Source organism: Canis lupus, chromosome 13 (genome assembly GCF_048164855.1).
Source record: "Canis lupus baileyi chromosome 13, mCanLup2.hap1, whole genome shotgun sequence".
Lineage (NCBI taxonomy): Eukaryota > Metazoa > Chordata > Mammalia > Carnivora > Canidae > Canis > Canis lupus.
Window position 1 is genome coordinate 8,980,964 of NC_132850.1, and position 13,700 is coordinate 8,994,663.

General features: G+C 60.5%; 1 protein-coding gene across 7 annotated transcripts in view; it reads left to right on the forward strand.

Moving 5' to 3' along the window:
• The window catches only part of CSMD2 (CUB and Sushi multiple domains 2), a 492,622-nt gene continuing 478,922 nt past the window's right edge, over positions 1-13,700 (forward strand). For 4 of the 7 annotated variants that reach the window (XM_072772036.1, XM_072772037.1, XM_072772043.1 and 1 more), the window contains exon 1: positions 1-318. In XM_072772036.1, the coding sequence (XP_072628137.1) occupies positions 180-318 (139 nt within the window). In that variant the 5' untranslated portion in view covers positions 1-179. The remainder of the gene's footprint in view (positions 319-13,700) is intronic. The other 3 variants (XM_072772040.1, XM_072772042.1, XM_072772041.1) reach the window with 1 other exon arrangement.

Sequence of the window (13,700 nt, forward strand, 5' to 3'; positions counted from 1 at the left end):
CATTTCCGAGAGCGCGGCGCGCCTCTCCCCGGCCGGCGGACACTTGGTTCATTCCAGCCGCAGCAGCTCGGGGCTCCCGCGGACCCGGGCTCCGCTCCCGAGCACCGACGCTCCCCAGCTCTCCTGACCTCCTTTCTCCTCGGCGGCGAGCGGAGCCTCCCCCGCGCCCCGGCCGCGCCATGCCGCGCTCGCGGGCTCGGGAGCTGGGGCGCTGCGGCGGCCGCCCCGCGGGGATGTGGGCGCCCCCGCCGCCGCCCCCGCCGCCGCCGCTGCTGCTGCTGCTGGGCTGGGGGCTGCTCGGCGCCTCGGCCGCCGCGGGTGAGTCCCCGCCGCGCCCCGCCCGCGCCCCCCGCGCGCCTCCGCCCGCGCCCCCCGCGCCCTCGCCGCCCCCCCTGCCCCAGCCGCAACTTGGCCGGATCCGGGCACCGCGGGGGCCTGCGAGACACGCGGCCCTGCCCGCGGCCGGGGGCGCTGGGACCGTGGCTCCGGCCACCCCCCCCCCGCGTGTGCCAGGCTTTTCCGCGGTAAACTTTCCTGGAGCCCCCCCTCCCCCGCCGCCTCCCATTCGGGGGGCGCCCGGCCTGGGGGCGCAGAGCCGCGGCGCACCCCCACCCCCCGTGTCCGCGGCGGCGGGGTCGGCCCTCCGTGCCCGCGCCCATCTGCTCGCGGAGGGAGCCCGCGCCCCGGCCCCTCCCCGCGCGCCCCCTCCGCAGGGCGCGGGGCCCGAAGGGGGGGTCAAGGGGGGCGCGCGCCCTGCTGGGGGGCCATGGGGGACGCACGGCCTCGGGGATGGGGGGCGCACGGCCTGCGGAGGGTCCGGGGGGCGCACGCCCTGGGGGGGTCAGGAGCGTGCGCCCTGCCGGGAGTCAAGGGGGGCGCGCGCCCTGGGGTGGCCAGGGGGACGCACGCCCTTCTGGGGAGTCAGGGGGGCGCACGCCCTGCTAGGGGGTCTGGGGGGCGCACGGCCTGTGGGGAGTCAGGGGGGCGCACGCCCTGCTAGGGGGGCTGGGGGGCGCACGGCCTGCGAGGAGTCAGGGGAGCGCACGCCCTGGGGTGGCCAGGGGGGCGCACGCCCTGCTGGGGGGTCAGGGGGGCGCACAGCCTGCGGGGGGCCAGGGGATTGTGTGCCCTGGGGGTGCCAGGGAGGCGCACGACCTGGAGGGGGTCAGGGGGACGCGCGCCCTGCGGGGGTCGGTTGGGGGGGCGGGGGGGCGGGGGCCTGGCGCCCTTTCCAGCGCCCTGCTGCAGCCGGTGCGGCGGGACCTGCTCCCCAGACCGAGCCGGGAGGGGGGCGCCCCGGAACTTGGTGGCGAGCGGCTGCAGCCCGCGGGCCAGGACGCGGGGACCCAGGCCGGGTGGGGGCCGCTGGCCGCGCCGGTGCCCTTCCTCGCTCCCGCGGCGCCCCTCTCAAGCTCAGCCCAGCCGCCGCCTGGAAAGTTCCGCCGCCCGGGTGGGGACGGGTCCAACAGGCGACGCCTGGGGCTGCATTTCCCTTCCACCGGGAGGCTGACACTGGGGGGGGGGGGGGGGGGCGGGGGAGAAAATCCCAAACACCTGCTGCCAGGCCTGGACTCCGGGCTGGATCCGTGGAGGGGGTGGTTATGTTTTGTATTTTTTTGTTTTTTAAACCACCCACTGGAGCTCTGGAGGCTTGGCCTCTGCCACTACACACCCCCGGGCGCCCTTCTTGGAAAGCGCACCCCTTCCCCGGAGCCTGGCCGCCCTCTGTGGGTGCCAGCCTGCTGTGAGCGGAGCCCCGCAGACCTGGGCCGGCTCCCTGGCGGGGACGTGGGTGCTGCCGAGCGGGGAGGGCGCCCCAGCCAGCCTCCGTTCCCATCCCGACTTGACAGGACTTTCTTGGTTCTCCTAAGAGTCATAGCCGCCGACACCCAGAGAGGGGCGCCCGCGGCTCGCTGGCCTCGGAGCTGTGGCCTCGCGCACACCCACACCCACTGGGTGGCTGCGCTGCTCGCCACCAGTCGCAGGTCACCCAGACTTGCCGCCCCGGGTGGTGGGGGGATGGCAGGTGGGACGGGACCGTCAGGGCTCCCCCCCCCCTCGTCCAGGTGTGGCCCGTGCTCTGGCTCAGCCCATACAGACCGGACGCGCTGTGACCCAGCTGTTTTTCGGGTAGATCTGTCCCTCTGTCCCCTGGGCACGTCATGCCCCCGGGGAATGAAAAAGACCGGCTCACCGGAGCTTGCACACTGCTGGGCGGAGCTGGAATCCTGCCCTGTAGACGTCCACTGGCCTCCAGCTCTGTGGTCAGTGGAGCAGTTGGCTGCGGTGGTGGGGGGGAGCCGTGAATGGCGTGGGGGAGGGGGTGCGGGATCCCCGGCAGGCCGGCTCGGCTTCCAGGGCTTGGCCTTTTAAGCCTTTCCCGCATTCCGCTTGGCCTTGCAAGTGGCAGAGGTTTGGAAATGGACTTGGTGACAGATGATCGCGGGGTTCAGCACTCTAGACAGAGACACGTTCATTTTGTGTTCTCTTTACACGGTCGACTTTAAAAGACGCTCAGGGCTGCGCTGTCTCCCCTCCTTGGACCAGTGATGACCGAATAAGAGGAAGAAGGGATGGGGAAGGGGGAGCCTCCTCACCGCCCTTTCCCTGGGACCCCAACCCTTCCCTGTGGGCCCCGCCTCCCACCTGCCCCTGGCTCTGGCCTCCACAGACACCTCCCATCAGTCACCTCCTCTACTAACGGTGACTCAGTCTGTCTCCCTCCTTCTGGGTCCCCTTGGCCACAAACAGCCTCCTCTTCACTCTAAAACCAGCCGAACGGCCTTGACCCACTGCCCCGTCTGTTTGCCTTTACAAGCTTCTTCCAAAGGGCCCTCCGCTCACTTGCTCCTGGTGGCTCCCTGCAGGCGGCCTTCTGTCCCCAGGACTGGATCTCTCTAGGAAGGATCCCTAGGGACCGTCCTGATTGTCGAGTTCGTGTCTACCTTCCTCTCCCTCTCTGCGACTTGGAGCCACTTGGGGTTGCCCCTTTCCCAAAGTCTCCCTCGGGCCTCGGGATGCTGTGCTTTGCTGGTTTCTCTCCTACCTCTTGGCTGTTCCTTCCCAGCCTCTGGTAGTAGCACTTCTTCCCCTCCTGCAAGCGTCTCCTGCAGCCTCCTATTCCTCGTGGCTTTCCTCACTTCCTGTCACCACTTAGTGGGTGAGCTCATCCGGGCCCATCCCTTCCACCACCACACTCTGAAGCTTCCAGACAGATGTCTCCTGCCAAGACGCTTCTCCTGATATATCTATTGGCTCCCCTAGACAGCCCGTATATCCAGCGGATTCTTGGATATCTTCACCTAGATGGTTCCCTTCCAAAGCAAACTCATTAGCTCCTTTCCTGAGCTCCAGTATTCCCCGTGTAGGCTGGTGGTTCCCCCAGTTACCCAGCCCAGAAGCCTTCACGTCGCGCCTTCAACGCTTCCCTGTCCGGGGGCCGTCCAGCGCGTGCCCTCCGTGGTTATGACACATCGCCACTCTTCTCGGGGTTCAGAGGCACGGGCGGCACTGGTATGCCTCCCGCGTGCTTACTGGGTAATGCAAAATTAAAAGCAATATCAACCTGTAGATATAAGGAATTTCAGCAAAGTTCTGATGTTTCCTGTGCTAACCACGTCATTGCTTTTTTTTTTTAAGAAATCAAATACCAAATTATGACTTGTTTTTAATTCTCCCTGCTTTGCTTGCTCCCGAAGTGCTTGTTTCTAGAAGTCTCTTGCAGACCGGAGCACTGACCGTACCCGGGGTTCCATTACGGGACTAATTGGATTATATTTAAGGGATTTATTTCTTTGCCTCACGTGCTGAACTGTGAGCTTCCTGAAGACGGGGACAGTGCGACTGTATGTCTCCAGGTATCCCCAGCACCCGGCTCAGGGCCTAGCATAGAATTAGGCCCTGATGGTTGGTTGTTAAATCGGCGAATGGTTTTTAAACGTATATATTTTATTCTTGGGTGGTTTTCCAGGTGCCGATAAGGCCGAATGAAGAGTTTAGCAGTCAGGACAGCCAGAGGCAACAAACACGCCTGGTCCTCGGTTGCTCCCCCCCAGAAGTAAATGTCACAGATGGGTGGGATGTCTCCTCAGCTTTCAGAACCGATGCACAAGCCCCTAGATACAGCTCTTCCCCACGCCCCCAAAGGAAAGGTATTTAAGCGCCTGGTGTATGATTTGAATTTTCATTTGCAATCGAGCTGCAAGCGTATGGTTTTCAAGAAAGAAGCTGACCAACGCTGACGGTGTTGGCCATGTCTCGGGCTGGCAGGTGAGGCTGGAATCATGTGCGAGGGGACGGGAGAACCAGATCGCGGGCTCTTAGATGGCAGGATATGGGTTTGTCCAGAAGAGTGCAGCAGGTGGCTTGGGCAGCACCACCTTGACGCGTGCACGTGACCCGCTTCCGCCTCCTCATCGTTTTCCTGCCATCAGGGTTGAGGGAGTCGGACTGCCCAGCAGAGCCAGATGTTCCTTGTGGAGAACTGGTCCATCTGCAGACGCCTCCGAGGCTCCGGTTCCTCGCTTGGACAAGGGGCAAGTCATTCCTGTGTCGGGGGAAGGACTAGAATCGGAGCCGCACCCGACGGCCCAGCCGCCGTGCCCTTGTAGTGGGAGCTGGGGCTGCAGCAAGACCCCTGAGCGTAGAGGACTCGTACCCCAGGTGCCCCCGAGGCACCCAGGGGAGTGACACGAATGGCCGGTGGGGTCACTGAGTCCCCACCATGTGCCGGCACCTTCCCAAGCCCTTGGTCCTATTAACCATTATCTCCATTTTGTACGGGAAGAACTAGGCTCTGGGAAGCTACATAAGTGGACACACAAGTCGATGGCCAAGGCAGGGCTGAGCCAGTTTGTCCAACTCCAAATCCTTTACTCATAACCGCCCTGTTGTCTGACTTCTAAGGGGACCCGGCTGGTGTCACGCCCTGGGAATCCTCTGCCCAGGCTGCCTGCCCTCCCCGCCCCCGGGCTGCTCCCCCTCCAAGTGATGCTGTGCTGCTGTTGGTCCTCGAGCCCCGGACCCCAGACTTCAGCGCCTCGAGCGACCGTGCTCCTTGCATCCTCGCTCTGCTGGTCCCAAACACCCGTCCCGACCTCCCGACCGAGTGCCCCAGTGGGCTCTCCTGCCAGTCCCCTGAGCTGCTGCAAGAGACTTTTCTCTCTGTTCTTCCCTTTGAAAGTTCACCCCTAAGTACCTGGCCTAACCCCATCAACCCCGTCACTCCCCTTTGGACAGGGGGAAAGGGGGAGGGTCTTCTTGCCCCCCCACCCCTGCAGGTTGCACAACGCCTCCCTGGGGAGTGGCCCCTTGAGAGCCGGGTATGGCCTCCCAACCTCTCCCCGAGCCTGCCGCGGAGATGTTCCACAGCAACGGGGAAACATCTGGGTGAACCTGAACGTGGGGGGTTATTCCAGAGTCCTTGGGTTCACCGGCTTCGACCAGAAGACCCTGGCTCTCCCGTGGCCCCACAGAAAGCCCAGGGTAGTAGGCTCTGCAAAAATGTGCAGTTTTCTCAGCTTGAAAACGGTGATGAGGTTCTTCGAGCTCCTTCCGGGCTCTTGGAAGTTAAGGGAGACAAGGGCGACTCATTGGGTTTCTTTCCGGGCTCTTGAGAGCTCGGTTCCCTGGACTGTCTTTGCATAGGCCCCCTTTAAAGATGACATCCTGGCCTTTTCCCTCCGCTCCCACTCGCCTACACTTTTAACTGTTAGATGTTTGGGGGAGATCCTTTGGCTTTTCCCAGGTGGCTTCAGGTCGCCTGAAGAATGGTCTCACCCTGTGTGCGACCACGGATGAGAGCTTTGACAAAGCAGGGCACGGGAGGGAGGGAACATAAGGGAAGACCATGGCTTGGGATTGGAGAAATGGAATCGTTTGAGATGGACTCAGAATAAGTAGGAAGGAGTGAGCTGGGGTAGGATCAGGAGCCTCTGGGGGTATTGGGATGGGATAGATCAATGGATTGGGGTGGTGGAATGGAAGGGAATAGGGTTGAGTGAAATACAATGGTTGGGGTGGGATTGAGAGGGTGGGAGATAGAGTGTTCCGGGGGATCGACTGGTGAGATGGGGTGGGAATGAGTCAGAATGGATTGAGGTGGAATGGGGTGGGACGGGATGGGTGGAGTTTGGGTTGGGTGAAATGGGAAAGTTGGGGTTTGGTGGAGAGGGGGTGAATGTGTGCTGGTGGGATGGGGTGAGGTGGGGCTGAGTTGGAACGTATTGGGACAGTTTGAGTTGGGTGGATGCATGGGATACTGGGACATGCGAGGTTTACAGGCAATCATGGCAGGAGCCCCGTGCAGCCCAGTGCGAGAGGAGGGCACCGCGTCCTCCCTAAAGTGGGCGGGGTGGCTGTACCCACAACAGACGACCTCCTCAGTGGCGCAGGGCTTCATCTCCGCGGCACCCCTCTTCTGGGGCGTCTCCCCACTGGGAACTGCCTTTTACTCCCCACCTACTTTGTTTCTGTAAAACGTCAGGACGTTTATAAACTGAACCGATGTCTATGAGGATGCCCATCCTACTCTTGAAAGTCTTGACTATAAGGAACTTCTATGATGCCAGAAATAAGGTATGTATGGTCAAATTACTGACAGCACCAAGATAACCCTTAGGAATTCATTTGAGCATCTCCCCTGGGGTCTGGAGCCAAGCACAGGGGCCCCGCATCGCACAATTAGCCAATTTCTAATTTATACTCAATTAAGTGCAATTATAATCCAGGGACCTCAAAACTCGATGTGTCCACCTTCTGGGTTCTCAGGCTGGAAATCACCTAAATTCCATTACGAAGCAGCCACATCTATTGAATGGAAGCGAGTGAATGTGACGGATTCGGGTTGAAAGGGAGGGAGAGGAGACCTTGGAAAGGCTCCCGGGGGCGTCCGTGGGATGCGCAGGTGTGGGAGGGCGGACTCAGCCGCGGGCAGGGGGGCTGCTGGGTGCCCCCGCTCTCGCCTACACCTGCTGACCCTCGCCAGCTCCTCCCCGCGGCTTCTGGGATGGGGGTTGAGCGTGGAGAGAGGCCGAGAGATTGGGTGAGGCTTGTGTGGGCTTCCGGCACGTTCCTTGGCAATGGGAAGGAGGTGAGACTGTGGGATGATTCATTTTCAGTCCCGGAGAAAGAGTCCCAAGCCTGAAAACAGCCCCTCCTGGCAGGGCCCTTGTCATCCGAGCAGCCCCAGGCGGGCTGACCCCGGAGGGACAGGGATGTTCCCCTGTGTGATGCGGGCCTTGACGTCTGGCGTGGGGGGTAGGTGACGAGTCGCCTCTGCAACCTCCGTGAGCGTGAGCATTTCCTCTTCCTTACCTGTCGCATCCTGTTGCCCACCGGGGCTACGTCCTGCTGGACTCGGAAGCTTTTGAGTGAACAAAACAAACGACAAGGGCCCGGAGATTCCAGGGCGGGCCACCAGGCTCAGCTCCGTGCAGCGGGAGGCCCTGTGCGGTGGCCCGGCTGGCTCGGCTCTCCAGGGGCGCAGAGCCCGCTGTCCCTGGAGGCCACCCGCGTCCGGAGGGGGTGCGTGGAGAAGGCTGGGTTTGCTGGGCGGCCCGGCCTCTTTGGTCACCGTCCGATGGCCTGCGTGGCTGCTCAGGGGAAGTCGGCAGGGAGGGCACGAGCGGTCGAGCGGTCGTCCTGAGACCGCCTGTTGGTTGCCCAGGCCTCTCCCTCACTAGCACATTCATCCGGGGGACAAGCTCTGCATTGAGGCCTTTTAACTCTAGCGAGATGAACATTCCTTCTGTTCCAGGGCCCCCGGGACTCACGTCTCCTCTGACATTTTGTTCCAGGGAACACGGAAAGAGGAAAATGTTAGAGACGGAGCTTTCCCGAGTCACGTGGAAAAACACAGGTGTTTTTAATTTGGTGCCGCCGCCTTCTTTTTTTTTTTAAGTTTAAATTCAACCTGCCAATATTTTATTGGCCTTTTTGTTTGCTTTGAGCTCAGGTGCACAGCATTGAATTGATCCCACCCCTCAGACCACGATACCCTGGGCTCCTCGGTCGGTGCAAGGCTCCTCTCTGGTTTCATTTTACATGTTTTTGTCCCCTTCATCTACAGTCCCAAAGCATGACTGCATCCCTCCGTCCGCGCCCACTCTGCCGAAGCTGATAGACGTCCTAAAAATGCCCGGATCCTTATAATACTTATAGGGCTGTTTGTGCGTGTGATTCACTTTTTATTTACATAGATGATGGGGAGCTACACGTTTCGTGCAGTTTCTTCCTGACTCAACGCTGCATTTGAAAGATCTGGCCCCGCTTCTGTTTGTCTGGTTTGTGGTTTCTCGCAACCGTGCTGCCCAGAGTGTCGCATCCATCACATTCCAGGGAATCCTGCCCCCCACCCCCACCCCCGGGGAGAGACTCCTGGCGCGGCTCCAGCTCCTGGCCACACGTGAAACTCTGAAGAACACCCTCATTCATGCTTTTTGGGGCCCCGCCTGAGAGTGAGAGGGGGCTCACCTAAAAGGGGGAATTAGGATCCTTAAGTTAATAGGTTAATTTTCTGTGTTCTGCTGTGGTGTTTTCCCGAAAGGCAGAGTCAGGGCCCAGGTCCCCCAAGAGCGTACGAGGGTTTCCGTCTCCCCATGTCATCACCAGTACCTGGTATTATCCATCTTTCTAATCTTTGCCATTCTGGTGAGATTCAAGTGCCATCTCATTGTTTTCATTTGCATTTCTCTGATTCCTGGTCAGTTGGGGGGGGGGTCCTTTATATGCTTGTTAGGAGTCTGAGCTTCTCTCTTTGCAAATCTTCTATTATCCTTTGCCTGCCTTTAAATAGGGCTGCTTGTGTTGATTTAGGACCACTTCCGGTCAGCCTGCAGAAGCTCTCTCTACAGCCCAGGTATTATTACCTGCTGTCGACTTTAGAGCTTACAAGTAACTTCTCCCAGTCTTTCATCCATCTGTGTTGTTTATGGTGTTTTTCTTTGGACGGAAACACTTCAGGTTATTTGGTCGGATCTATCAGTGGTTTTTTTTGTTTGTTTGTTTTTAAAGATTTATTTATTTATTTATGATAGAGAGAGAGAGAGAGGCAGAGACACAGGCGGAGGGAGAAGCAGGCTCCATGCAGGGAGCCCGACTCAGGACTCGATCCCGGGACTCCAGGATCGCGCCCTGGGCCAAAGGCAGGCGCCAAACCCCTGAGCCACCCAGGGATCCCCGGACCTATCAGTGTTTTGCGGAAAGGCAGACGTTGAGACACGTGTCGACGCTGGTGAGCCGGGGCAATGCCGGTTCCCAGGCCCCCCCGCCAGGTCCACGTGCTCGTAGGACCTGCTCTCTGTATGGAGGGCTCTGAGCATTTCCAGAGCCTTTCTGTCCATACGAGGCTCCTGGATCTTGCAAAAGGTCCATTTTCTGGCTCAAAGCCTTGTGCTTTCTGAAGGTGTCAGCTAAAGTAGGATTTACTGAATGCCTTCCACACTTAGAGGGTGTGAGGGTTTCCTGGGCGCTTCAGCAAGGCGCTAGAGGGTCTGCTGCACCCGAGCTCTTGGATGCTCTGGGCACGTAGGCAAACTTCACGAATGAGCCTACAAAAGAGAGGCTACGACAAACATGCTCATAGCCACATTTATTCAGTTTCCAAAAAGTGGAAGCAACCCAAGGGTCCGTCAGCAGATGAGTGGATAAACCGGTTGTGGTATAGACTCACTCAGTGGAATATTATTCAGCCTCAAAAAGCAAGGAAATTGCAGGACACCTGGGTGGCTCAGTGGTTAAGCACCTGCCTTCAGCCCAGGGTGTGACCCCGGGGTCCCGGGATCGAGTCCCGCTTCGGGCTCCCTGCATGGAGCCTGCTTCTCCCTCTGCCTGTGTCTCTGCCTCTCTCTCTGGGTCTCTCATGAATAAATAAATAAAATATTAAAAAAAAAAGCAAGGAGATTGTACTCACTGCAGCATGAATGGCCCTTAAAGACATTACACGAAGTGAAGTCAGCTCGTCACAGAAGGACCAATACTGCAGGATTCCACTTGGACGAGGTACAGAGTTAGTCTGTAGAGACGGAATGTCGGAGGGGGGTTGTGGGGGCCGAGGGGGCCGGGAGAGTGTTTAGTGGGTACGGAGTTTCGGGTTTGGGAGATGAGGGGTCCTGGAGGAGGTGCAGGGACGCCACCCAGCTGTGCCCCCAAGGGGGTCAACATGGTAACTGCTCTGCTACATGCATTTTGCCAGAGGTAGACAAAACACTTGGGCCGGGAGGGCTCCTGGAGAAGGGAGGGCTCCTGGAGCAGGTCGTGCAGGGTGGAGGGCAAGGAGCAGGTGAAGAGGCTCCGGGGAGGCACGGCCCCGGGCGCCCCGAGAGCTCTTGGCGGAGGGGAGCAAGGCAGGGAGTCTGAAAGAGGTTCCGCGTGTCCCCCCCATGCCCATTTCCCACCTTCCTGGAGGCCGGGAGTCCCTGAACCCTGGGCTGCTAATCCCGCCTCCGTGACAGCAGCACCTCATGTTCACTCACACATCCGCTGGCCGTTTCACTCCCGCGGCCTCCCCCTCTCCCCCGGGGGTGAGCGCAGGCCCCTGGGTGCCCTGGATCTGGGGCAGGCGGCCGGGGAGGCGGGGGCCTGTGCAGAGGCTGCAAGCAGCCAGTTGCGTGGGGCCCTGGTTTGCCTTCCGCTCCAGCGGCACCACTATCTGCGTCCTTTTGGGAACTCTGGGCCCCAGGGGGAGAGCTGGGTGTCCTCTCCCTAAACCTGGTGCTCCTGGAAGTCAGCGGTTTGCTGTTGAGGACGGTGGAGGGAGGTGGGGCTCCTGGCCCAGACCTCATGGCTGGTCTGATTCGGGCCTGATGGGGCAGCAGGTTTAGTCCCTGCAGAGAGTCCCGGGCCCTCCCTCCCTCCCCGGGTCCTCTGTGCTAGAGCCGCAGGTGCAGCCTGCACCCCTACGAGTTCCGATGATGATGATGATGATGATGATGATGATGATGCATGTGAGGTCCCTCTGCAAACTTCTCAGGCAAACAGCTCCCCAGGTCTTAGGCCTTCAACCACCCAGGCCTGCTCACCTTGCTATGCCCCGGCTCTTGAGGGGCCTCCGGGATCCAGCAGAGGAAGCCAGGAACTGAGGCTGTTATAGGAATTCTGGCCCCTTAGCCCCAAGGTCCTTGGTCCCACTGCACTGAGGGATGAAGGGGTGACCCAATGAAGAGTGGTGGGCAGCTGTGAGAGATCCCGAGAGTAAGCGGGGCCCCGATGGGGTTGCCCTCGGGGTTTCTAAGTGCAGGGGTTTTTGTGAGCTCTTTGGCAGAACTATCCTGAGTGTGCCTGGCCCCCCACCCTCCCCCCCACCCGTGCCCGGGCTGCTAAGATGTGCCAGTCAGGGCTTTGGGCCGGCACCTGTCTGCCCACTGGGTCATCATTCATGTGTTGATGGTCTTTTGGGCTGATGTTTGGACACTAAGGCCCTCTGCTGAGCTAGGGCCGCCCCCCAACCCCCGGCCCCCCCGCCAGGACGGTGAGAGGGCTGGGACCTGGATTCCTTGGCCCCACTCTGGGCCCTTCCTCCAGAAGCCTGGCCTCCCCCCTGGGCCCTGACCCCACCCACTGATCCTGCCTTAGCCTGCCTAAGGCGCCAAGAGGGACCCGTGTTTTATGGGTAATTGTTTTGTCTCGGGATGTTTTGCAAAGGTCACTTTTGCAGGAGCTGCAGGAAAGAATGCTAGTGCGGATTTGTCTTAGCTGCCGGGTTCGCCTCCTGGTTGGGGGACTCTGGCCCCCACTGCCTGAGCGCTTGTCCATCGAGTCCCAGGGCTGCTCCCAGCCCCGCCCCCACAAGTAGCCGGGTTCCTGCTGTGGGATTAGAGGAGGCAGGAAGCCCTGCAGCAGGCATTTCCCTCCCCAAACTGCTCAACCCACTGAACAAAGGGCCGGTGGGTGAGGGTTGGCCTGGGCCTGGAGCTCCTGAGCCGAGCAGCCTTCTCCTCCCCCCCCACCCCGGTTTGTCAGGTGAGAAGCCAGAGCGCTCAGGGGAGGCTTATCCTCCACTCCCTCTGTGTACTAATTCCCATTATTCCAGATTTAATACTCACCAAAGGGCAGACGCAAAGCGCCGAGATGCCATTTTGCTCAGGCCTTGGGGGGAGGCCGCTGGCAGTTCAGGGAGCAGGGCTGTGGGCAGGTCATGGGTGGGGGCAGCGCCCGGGGCGGGGGCTGGGGCTCGGGTGCAGTCACGGCGGGCTTCTGGAGGAAGCGCTGAGTGGGGCCACACAGTCCAGGTCCCAGCCCTCTTGGCTTCCTGGCTGGGGCAGGACTCCGTCCTCAGGGAGGCGGCCCCGGCTCAGCCGAGCGACTCTCGGAGCCTCCGCCATCCCCGTGAGGGGCCCGAAACTCAGCAGGGAGACCGAGGCCAAGGGCCAGTAAACAAAGACTCTGGGAGGCCCGGGGTGGCGTTCGTTTGTGGGGTGGGGACCATTAAATCAGCCCTGGGAGGAGACTGGCTCATGATCAGGGGAGCCTGGGAGGCAGCAGGCCCTTGGTGTCCCGGGTGTGGTCCAAGGGCCGGCCAGGAAGCTTCTGAGATGTGCAGCCCTTAGGCCTCGCCGTCCACCTACGGAATCGGGAGCACCTTTTAATGAGATCCAGGTGATTCCTGAGCCTGAGACGCTGAGAAGCTCTAGGGGACACACTTTCTCAGCGCGGACTTTGGAGGAAGTCCAGCACCGCAGCCCTGGCGCTCCTCGGGCCTCGGTGCCTTTGCATTCGGAAGAGGAGGCAAAGCCTGACCCCCGGGGATGCCTGCACGGGCCTTCATCTGCGAAAGGGGCCTGGCTCTGGGCACACAGCCCTTCTGCCCCTGTGCCCCCCGAAGTCCACGCCCCACAGGCCCCGTTTGGGTTGCTTTACTGGCCCTCCAGTGCCCCCAGCCCTGAGGGCAGCGCCTGGAGCACCGCAGACACTCAGTCCACATTTGTCCAGCGACCGAATGCGCATCGCGTGCTTATCAGAAAAAAACTAAACACTCTGGAAACTACTTTCTATTATTTTTTTTAAAAGGTTTTTATTTATGTATTTGACGGAGAATGGGCAGTGGGGAGGGGCAGAGAGAGAGAGTAGACTCTTGCTGAGCGGGCAGCCCGACGCGGGGCTCGATCCCAGGACCCCTGGATGGTGGTTGGAGCCGAGGGCAGACGCTTCACCGACTGAGCCCCCGGGCGCCTCTGGAAGTGGCTTTTGCAGCAGCAAAGACGCAGCGAGGTCTTCTTTTCCGGGTTGCGTTGCTGCGTCGGCCTAGGCAGATCCTCCAGGTGAAGGGCCGCGGGGAGGCTGCGGCCAGGCGCGGTGGCCGTTGTTGACGCGGGGCAGGGGGACGGCCTGTCTGCATCAGCCTGCGTCGCAGGAAGGTTGTGTCGTTGGTAGAATTGAATGGTTTCAGGGACATCTGGGCGGCTCAGTGGGTGAGCACCTGCCTTGGGCCCAGGGCGTGACCCCGGGGTTCCTCTGCCTGTGTCTCTGCCTCTCTCACGAATAAATAAATAAAATCTTAAAAAAAAAAAAAAGAATTAAATAGTTTTGAGAAGTGTTCACCGTTAACGCTTTGTAGTAAAAAATGAACTGCAGGGTGGTAGGATCAGGGTCGGCTAGGGTGGTGGGGACCTGCTGTGTGTCTGACACCCTCAGCGTCCCCGGGCCTCAGCCTGGGGCCCCGGAAATTCACCTGACCCACCTTACTCCGGCCCTTCCTCTCCGTC